Source organism: Gossypium hirsutum, chromosome D06, assembly GCF_007990345.1.
Source record: "Gossypium hirsutum isolate 1008001.06 chromosome D06, Gossypium_hirsutum_v2.1, whole genome shotgun sequence".
NCBI lineage: Eukaryota > Viridiplantae > Streptophyta > Magnoliopsida > Malvales > Malvaceae > Gossypium > Gossypium hirsutum.
This window is the reverse complement of record NC_053442.1, coordinates 53,109,815-53,120,235: the sequence shown is the minus strand read 5'-3', so window position 1 is coordinate 53,120,235 and position 10,421 is coordinate 53,109,815. Positions and strand designations below refer to the sequence as shown.

Below are 10,421 nucleotides of genomic sequence, written 5' to 3'. Positions count from 1 at the left end.
ATGAATACATACATGTATATTCAAATTGGATTAATATAAATGTTTGTGTATGCAATATATAAACGTAAAATGATGCTAATTCGACAATATTGTTAGTGATCTGTGAAAATCAAATCAAATCAAAATTTTATTTATAAAGTTTTTGTATAACATTAGATATTATATATAGTTTTAATATTTGTCTGTAAATATAAAATTATTTTATAAAACAAATAATTTCTCAATTAATTTGATTAATAGATAACGATCATCTTAGTAAATCCTTGTTTTGGATTTGACCTAATGAGACAGTTAAAGGGCATTTATCAATGATCATATTATTTCCTCAGCCTTCCGACTCCTTTGCACTTCCATTCTGTTGGCAATTTTCCCACAACTATACCATCCTATTTTCCAACATTTATTCTTGTTTATTGTCCTCAATTCATTCTTTTGAATCTTTCACATATTATTTTTTAATCTATTATTAAAAAGAAAATAGACATGTTGTCTTTAATCATGTCTTGATCCATTCTTGGTTGTCATATGATGGTGATGGCCATGGATTGGCTTGATTTTGGTTCATGTGAATTCAGCCTTTTCTGTATTTCTTTCCCATGCATGATCATCACTTTCTCGTTCTTTGTTTAAAATTTGTTGTCTTTTTCAATCCTGGGTCTTGCTCGAAATTCAAGTTCCTTTTGTCTCTACTTGCAGATTCCACAGCAAGGTAAACTTTTTAGCCAACTTCATCATCTTCTTCCGTCTCTCCTTCTCTTTTTTTTTTTTTTTTGTTTTTGAAAAATATGGTAGACAGGGTTTTCTTTTGGCGTTCATCATCATCCAATCTCTTATTTCGTCTTGCTTAAATGGATTCTGATGATAATTTCTTTTATGAATTATGCAGATTGTGATATCCAAGTGACCTTTTTGATGTCTTCTCAACTCTAGATGCCTGTAATTCCCAAGGTTGTAGTGATTATAAGACTCGGTATGTGCTAAACCCGTTGTTAAATTCTCCTATTCAATGAGGTTGGTTATGAGAAGGATGTAAAATTTTGTGAATTATAAATGGACTTGTCCTCTACCTGTAAGCTTTCGAGGTTATTCGGCTGCTTTTTCACTCCTTTAACATGCAAATGTTGCGTTGCTTTGGTCACTATTGCTCTGTTTTTCAGAGCTATCTTTCTTCATTCATTTTCTGGCTACGGTGTGATCAAGTCGAATAACCTACGCTTGATTCTAAGCCCCTCTTTACACTTGGAATCTCATGAAGGGATTCGTGGAGATAAGTTCTTGGAAGTTCCTCAAATTGTGTGGGGATTAAACAATCAGAAGATAGCATTTGCAAGAGCTTGTCTAACAGCTAGAATGTTGAACCGAACTCTTTTGATGCCTAGCTTAAGTGCTTCACTTTTCTACAAGGAAATTGACCTCTTGCACCCTATTTCCTTTGATCAAGTCTTCCAATATGAAAGGTTTAATTCACTTTGTAACCGGTTTGTACGGTTGGGTCGTTACTCGGACCTTGGGAATCAAACAAGAAAATATGATCTCCGAAAGGGAAGTGGAAGAAAGTGGACAGTTGAGAGAGACCTGGAGCAGCTGAAGCAAAGCAGCCGAGGTCCTATTGATAAGTACCAAGTGATTAGTATGGCTGGAAAGAATCCGTTTCTTTGGCATGATCATTGGCCCGTTAAGGACTATGCAAGAGTCTTTGAGTGCCTTGTGTTGGTTGATGAGATTGCTAAAGAAGCAGATAAAGTTGTGTCCAAGATTAGGCGGATTGGAAGAAAGCTTAGGAGCAAAACCAATTTCGGAGCAGAGGGTTCTTCACTGTCACATGCTCCTTATGTAGCCATCCATATGAGGGTAGAAATAGACTGGATGATTCATTGTAAGAAGTTGGAGCAACGATCAAGGATAAGCCAAATTTGTAGTAGCAAGCAAGAGATTATGGAACGAGTGGGGAACATTGTGGGCTTAGGATCTACGGCCATTGTTTATCTCGCGGTTGCCGATAGCCTCCTTAATGATTCTTCAATATTGGATGGTTGGAAAAGAGGGTTGGTTCCTTTCGAGAAGAAGAAATTAGGGGTAGATGGAATTTACAAGAAGCATTCATATCTGATTCAGTCAGCAATCGACTATGAGGTGTGCTCAAGAGCTGATATATTTGTAGGCAACAGTTTTTCCACTTTTTCTAGCCTCATTGTTCTTGAGAGAACACAAAGGGTGATTAGAATGGGCATCACAAGCTCATGTGGCATTGATGTTCGATGGCCATCTTATGCATATAATATACCAGGGGAATCAAATGGTCCGCAGAAGTGGATGACTAATATGTCTGATTCAAATCTCAAGGCAATTAGTTATGGTTCTAATGCCATCTCATGTTGAAGTTTATCTAAGTTGTGGCCTGCGGGTGTTATCATCACTGCAGGTTCACCATTTTTAACCCACTTCATCCTTCAGGTTGCATATCAAGAATAGCAATAGGAGAGAATATCAAGATACAGTTGAATACTGAGATAGGTAGTCTTTCATCTTTTTACATTTTCATAGACTATATTTCATTACAAAGCAATTGTCCTCTTAGTTCATGTTTTAATCAAACCAAATGATCTTCACCCTCAACTAATAGATAAAATTAAGAGCTTTTTTGGATATTGGATTCGAGTGGAAAGGTGGAGTGAATCACCACCGTTTGTTGCCTTCACTTAGAATCAAAGAATTAGTTCCATTATCATTACGTAGGTCCAACGTTGGCGGCGCTGTTCAATTATGACCAATGATGGGAGGAGTTGTAGTCAAGTGAAAACGTGTCCCTTATTTTTTTCTAATACCTTATTTAACTTATTTATTACTTACTTTCATAAAAGGCTTGCATCTTAAGTAAATAAACATCTCTCAACCATCAAGACAATAAAGAGGGTTCATAACTTCTTTTTTTTGTTATACATATATGTATGTTATGGCCATACATCCAGGTAGAAAACGAAGGGTCATTCCATAGCCTCACTCTAATTAGAAAGCCTGTATTATAACTTCTTGTTGCCAAAAATTCTAAATATTATAGTGTCCTTGCCGAGAAATCAAAAAAGAAATCCCATTTGCTGTTATAGGTTAGTGTGGGAGACAAGCCTTGATGTAGACTGAAAATGGCAGTGCATGTTTAGGTTTTCCCATAAAATGAATGGTTAATAAACTTATCACAACACTTTACAACCACAAAACCAGTATAAGATGACTGCTATTAATATCATTGCAAAGATTTTGTTTCATTAACTTCCCATTCAATTTGATGACATCACCTAGATGTTTACCCTATCATCTTTCTTTTCCCTTCAAGAAGAAATCAACTACCATGCAGACAATCTTCCCTGCAAACTAACAAGAACTAGACAATTTTTGAGGAGTGATGATCTCATTGTGTGTAAATGAAAATGGAGCCCATAGAGTGAGAAATTCTTTGCCCCAGTAAACCTTATTGGACTCACTTCATTGGAACCAAGGAAGCTGATGGAGGTCCTTCATGGTATCTACATAAGAATCTGTGCAGAGAGGTGAGGGATGATGGTCGCTTAGACTAAAACCCCCAGCAAGGAACCTTTTGATTAGTGCCCGATGTGATCTTTCTTGGTCTGAATACGCATCCATGATCATAGGAAGTGAATTGAAAGTCTCCCATGCCCATTGTACTCAGCACCACATGAATAACAGAACTCATGCCCGCACCTGAAAAGTAGGCATGGAAGCAAAGTCGGTTTCAAGCCATATAATAAACGAAGCCATATACTGAAAAATTGTTCGTGCTCAAAACATCAAATCTGAACAAACCAGAGTTGAACACAAGCATACAGAATTCATTAGTTCAAAGGATGGCCAACTCATTAACCAAGTAGTGAAGTCATGGATGACTTTGTTATAACTTTATATCATATGATGCACCAAATAAAGTCCCAACACCAAGAGACCATCTCAGCATAAAAGGCCACTTTCCTGCAACCCCCTTTTTCAGCATTCCAACCAAGTTACCATTCAAAGATAGTCCTTGGTAAACAGGCCTGTTACTAGATTCAAGTGCAGCAAATAAGAATGTGCCTCAGAAGAAAGCAAGAAAACTGCACCAAATATTTAACCTCTAGTGGGAAGGAAATCAACATAAAAAATTTTCATCTTTCAAAGTTCAATCTGCTCATTATTTAATCAATGAAAGCATTGTTCTTTGTAATACTGAGCACTACTGATCTTACCAGCATGTCATATGATAGCAACCTTGAGTAAGTTCAATCATCCTAGTGCACTGCTGGCAAGGTTTCCATCTCTTGTTCTGTGCCAAGAGATGCAAGGTAATGTCTGCAGCATCTCTTTCCTCAAGAGGGAGGTTTTGATACTCTTCACAACTCGTCGACGAATGCCATGGAACTCCACATTCCACACATATGAACCTTCGACAAACTGGGCACTCAACACAGCTATTATCCGATTGAGTAGATGAACTAGCCCTAGCTGACAAGCATTCACGAGGGTCAAGCAAGATAGAACAATTCCGATAAGGACAGTAGATTCCATTTCTAAAGACTCGTAGAAAGACAGTGGAAGAAAGGATCTACACTCGACAGTGGAGATGTAATATTTGCATCTTAACTGATGGCACCTGATTGGGACAGGGACGACTGCAGTTTACCATAAAGATAAGTTCTCATACAATGGGAACAGAATTTATGAGAACACTTAATGTTAATCATCATCAATGTTGGTTTGTCCTCACAGCAAATCGAACAATTTTCAAGTGATTTATCTCCCTTGGCAGGAGAAGAAATGACTCCTATTGCTACTTGAGCTAGCTGCAACGGTCTCAAAAGGTTGATGCTTGGGGTAAGTTTCAGAACAAACTCTTCCAAATTATGAGCCAGTTCTAGGATCCTTTCCCTCAGTGCCAACAGAAGTGGATTATCAAGTTTTTTCTTGTACATTATCTGCCAGAAATTCACGTCAGTAAAGCATAATTCAAGGTAAAACATGAAAGCTATTTGTGTTACTATAGACATTGAACTTCAAATAAGCTATTATCTATGAAAGCAACTATTAACAGTTAGCCGGAGTTAACCGAATGAATGGACACACAATTCCGCATTTAGTCAATTTAATAATTAAACAGATAAATGTTGCAATAAAGTGAGTTTGTAGCACTAGCTTTGAAGAACCCAATTTAAAAACTTAAGATACCAAAATTTCAGCTTACTTGATCCATAATCCATATTCCCTAGCGGGTGAATATCAACAAGACATACATATCTTCTGTAACTCCAAAACATGGAAAGAAAAATGAAACTTCAAATTACACGAAGGTTCAGAGATATCATATGATGAACAATGGTGTCATAACAACGACATAATCATTAATCTTGACCGACCTGATCATATAACAACGGGGAATCAGCAAAAGCATATACCGTGCGGATTTTGTTCTGCATAGCCGCTGTCAAACCATCCATTAAAGCTAAATAATCAACCACGGATTCGTCCAGATAAAAGTCAAGCTTTTTCTGCACTTGAATAACCGGGCTATTGGCTGATCCCTCCATTACGACCCCAATGCCTGAAAAGCCAAAAAAAAGAATCCCCAAACTCAGCTAAAGAGATGCCCTTGAAGAACATCTTCACCGAAAATTCATTGACTTCCTCTTTTACCACTCCTTCAGTTTCCTTCCATACATCCTCGTCTTCACAATAGCTACGAAAGTCTTCCTCATCTTCTTCTACGCCAACTATGGATTCATCAGTTTCCTCCATTTTTTGAACTCCAAATGGTGGCAACAACCTCTGCTACTCTTTACACTTCAAGTAATTACTTATATCCAAAGCTAAGCAAAACCAATCACCGAATTTGATGAAGCCAACAGTGACCTTTTCTAGCTCATATACTTAAACAAAATCCTAAATAACCCATCACGGAAATTGACCAAGACTACAGGTTTAATCACCAAAATCTAACTGAAATCAAGAAAAAAAAAAGTTCCACAAACCAAAAGTTTATCTTCCAGTTCTTGATTCCAAATTAGAATCTAACAAATACACATCAGCAGATTAATTTAAAGCTCCAAGCTCCGTTCAAATAAATTAAAATTAAAACTTGGCACTTCTAAAAGAAGCAACCACTAATAATGCTATAACCCCAGTAGGGGAAAAGGAAAACACGAAGAGAGGGAGAGCTATATCTACTGAAATATCAATCCCTGCATATTTTTGGTTGCCACATTGGACAGGTTGAAGCTTGTTGAAAATCTTAAAACTTCATCAACTAATGCTTGATGGAAATACAAACATTCTTCGAGTGTTTGACCAACTAAACTATATTGAAATAATGAATGGAGTTATGTTTTGTTAATTCTAATATTATATATATTCTTTTTTTTAACCAATATTAAAACTACATTTCACATAGCATAGAAAGTCCTACGTAACATCTCGAAATTTTCGAGAAGACATTGTTTTGCGATTTGATATGCTAAGATTTAGAAACTTGGAAAATTAGTCAATTAAAGAATTTTTATGAAAACAGAGTTGATATTTGAGATTGATATGGATGAAAAGAATTTTAGAAGTTAAAATGGGATGAAAAGATTAAATTGTAAATTTTGAAAAGTTTAAAGGTAAAATTGAAATTTGACAAAATGGAGAATGTGAATTATTATTTAATTTATATAAGAATAAGTTGGAATATGTATGAGTAAAATGCAAATATCTTTTGGGATTAGATTGGAAAGATTTGATAATAAAGAGATTAAATTATAAATATACCAATTTAATTGAGAAAAAGGATAAAAGCATCGTGTATCAAGTATTAAATGAGAACTAAGGAATTTGGGTTGATTAATAATTGTTTCTTATGAAAAAATTGTACAAAGAGTAAAAAAATAGTAAAATAACCATTTTTCCATAAAAAGGATATTTTGGTCATTCTAAATGGTTTTACGATAGAAGTATTAGTTTGATTAAGTTATTGATATTTGGGATTAATATGAACCTTTGGATTAGGTTACTTTAATGTGATCAAATGTGGACCACACAATTTAAATGCACTTTGACTAAAATATGACTTTGGATTTTTTTTTGGGTAGAATAAACTAGCATTAAGGGATTATAAAATGAAAATCAAACTAGGGCAACATAGGACCATTATAATCAACCAGTAGTAGATCCCTCACTATAGGTGGTGGCTCTTTAATCAGATCTAATCTCATGAAACATGTAGCAGTATACTTGACCAAGTGATCCGCAACTTCATTTTGAGTTCTTGGAACATGACAAATACGAACGTTCCAATTCCGGTTTAGTAGTCGATAAATTAGGCGAAGCTTCCCCAGCTAAAATCGTCTCCACTAATAGGGCATTGTCACATTCCAATTCCAATTTTCTAAACCCCTTATCCCATGCTAAATTTAGACCCTCAAGTATTGCCCTTGCTTCGACCTTGAACACTGTGTCATCCCCAAGCTTCATTGAAAAGCCATAAAACCAAGTCCCATTCTCATCTCTAAAACTCCTCCAATGGAAGCATATGATCTAGTTGGTGATACTGCCCCATCCATATTGAGTTTAATCTCGCCTACATCCGAAATAGACCAATGCAAAGTTGTCAATCGAGGATTATTAAGGTAGTCAATAGAAATTGTCCTCATATAGTTCCTCATCCAACTTATGTCTGTTATTGTTTATTGTATAAATCTCACACCAAAAATATATAAAATTAAATCGGTGGTGTCCACAAGTATACGAGTCAAATTGTAATATAATATTTGTGTTTATAATGAAATACAGGGAAGTATTCCGAGGATCGTATCCAAGAGAGTATGGATTAAATCTATTGAAAACTTATTTACAATAATAAGACTAAATAATAATAATTAAATCCTATATTATGATAGATCATAAAATAAAAGATTAGAAATAAACTAAAATAAAATAAATAGTAAAATAAACAAACGACTAAATAGATAAAACCAATTCAAAAGATTAACTCATTTAAGGGGTTGTAATTAATTTAATATTAGGGTTTTAGGGGGGATTAGCTATCAATTAACCAAATATTACCTCTCGGCCTCTAATCGATTAATCAATTGGTTGATACTCGCTTATCTCCCGACCTCACTTTCTTAACCAGGATAAATCACGTTTTACTTGGCAAAACTTATCTCTCGACCTTGTTTAAACTATGATTACTTCCTAGGATTGTCAAGCCTAGGGTTTAGAAAGCATAATTTAAACCAACTAATTCTATTGGGAAAACCTAAATCCTTTGTTAATTACACCCCCATCCACTTGTTACTCTCTTTTAAAGGATTTAGCCACTCATATTATTCAAAATTTCAAACTCAATTGAATTAAACATTTAAATAACACGATTGAATCGAAAGAGAAAATAGATTAGAATAACCTTCGATTTGATATCGATTGAAGAATAGAGTAGTGAATCTCTGAATTGAAATAACGAATATCGTCTCTTGTGAAGGCAAATAACTGAAATACTTTGATTAAATAAAGGAACTTTTGGGTCGAAACTGATTCCAAGAGAGAAGAACAAAGAGTTTATGAAAAGTAAAAGAAAACTTAATCTAATCCTACTACTAAACTACTAAGGTTTTATTTATAGGAGTGTTGCCAGTTCGAATTAGGTCTTCGACACGTCATAGGTCTTTGTATAAAATTTATTGTACGGACGAAAATAACCCTAAAATACTTGGGTACCACTCGACCCTATATTACACCATACACAATCTATGGTGTGACACGATAAGAAAATTGTGGCTTCCTTGGTTCATTTCATGCTTTGACAATTTAGGAAGCTTATGGATCACTCAACCCTTGCTCTTATATCTATTGAGCCTATAATTCATCATCCTACACACTCAATTACACAAATTACCACTACCTAAGGCTCGTGTCGGTCTAATAAGTTACAACACTCACAAAATGTGTTAGAAAAACACTTATTTTACTAACTTTTACTACTAACTACAACATACCAAAAATGTAATAATAAATACTAAAAGTTCTAGAAAACAAGCTCTTTAAGTGCGAAAGTAGACCGAAATAACTACTACATTTGATGTCAGGTCAAATACCCCCACACATAAGTCTTTTTTTGTCTTCAAATAAACTAAGCAAAAACAAAATAAAAATTGAAAACAAACTAAACTAAAAACAAAAAATAAACATGCAAGAAAAGAAATTGTACTTGAGCTAACTTGATACAGGAAATTGGATAGAAATATATTAACAAGATAATGTAAATAAACATATAATTCTAGAATAAACATATAGTTCAATAAATTACAAAGCAAACAAATAAAAGAATGTTAAGTATAGGTTTCCATCAAAATAGATATACAAACAAGCAATTATGTTCAACTAAATATAAGTGGTAAAGATATCAAAACTTGGCATAATGTCATCCATATAAAGTACTACCTAAGTCACATATGACTTTTCGGCTTGTAACGTTCTACACCTTAGGTTGGTTCAAAATTCAAGAATAGGCTTGACAAAATAGCTAAGCACGAAAGTAGTTTGGCATATTGTATTGTCCCCGATACTCCCCAATTTCGAATAATCTCACCACCTTATATCCACTTATCTCACCTTCCTTTTCTCTCCATTATTAAGGCCTAGTATAGTATTCACGAGTATAATTATCCGAGCTCGTATTTTTTTCGAAAAAATGTGTGTTCTTTTTTTCCAACTCACTTTGCTTTTATTTTTTTCATCGAGATTTTCTCGATTGGCATTTTGTCTTATTTTTCTACAAGCTCAAGAAGTCTTATACTCACTATACCATACAATACCTTAGTTCACTCACTTTTTTCTCTTTTGAAACCTCTGTGATGTATCTACCTAATCCTTCAATATCAAGAGTCGAATGTCTAAATCTATGCAAGGACCAAGAAATAAAGCATAAATAGATTATTTATTAGGCTTATGGTTTCATTTCTGGTTCATTAAGAAAATGGATTTAGACTCAAAATAGGTACAAAGAAAATATTCACGGGATAACTTTTTGGCTCAAAAAATTGTTTACCAAACAATGTATTAGGTCGTCCCTAGGTAATTCAATACATGAATTATATCGGCAAAGTCTATCAATTTCTACAACCTATAATTTAATTAAACATGCATGCATGCTATTTATTTATTTATCATATGGTATGCTTAGCATCTTAAATCTATTCCCAGTGTAAAGAATTGAACTAAGTAGTATAAAATTAGAAAATTTAGAATCAGTTATTATCAAACTAAATTTATAGTTTATTCACAAAATCCTATTAACATGCTCCTAGCCAATAACTTTTATTTCTACAAACTCAAGTATAACACCTTATCCCAGTTCCGATTGCTCAGCTTGAGTTATAAGGTGTTACGACATTAAACCTTGAATA

At 34.3% G+C, this 10,421-nt stretch overlaps 1 protein-coding gene and 1 pseudogene across 1 annotated transcript; one reads left to right on the top strand and one right to left on the bottom strand.

Moving 5' to 3' along the window:
* Positions 1-270: 270 nt before the first annotated feature.
* On the top strand, positions 271-2,646 carry LOC107901857 (O-fucosyltransferase 23). The gene is made up of 2 exons (XM_016828016.2): positions 271-709; positions 887-2,646. Exon 2 carries the CDS (start codon positions 1,051-1,053, stop codon positions 2,377-2,379), a length of 1,329 nt encoding a protein of 442 aa, XP_016683505.2. The 5' UTR covers positions 271-709; positions 887-1,050; the 3' UTR covers positions 2,380-2,646.
* A 575-nt stretch (positions 2,647-3,221) lies between these two features.
* Positions 3,222-6,331, bottom strand: LOC107901858 (probable E3 ubiquitin-protein ligase ARI10; annotated as a pseudogene).
* Between the last annotated feature and the right edge of the window lie 4,090 nt (positions 6,332-10,421).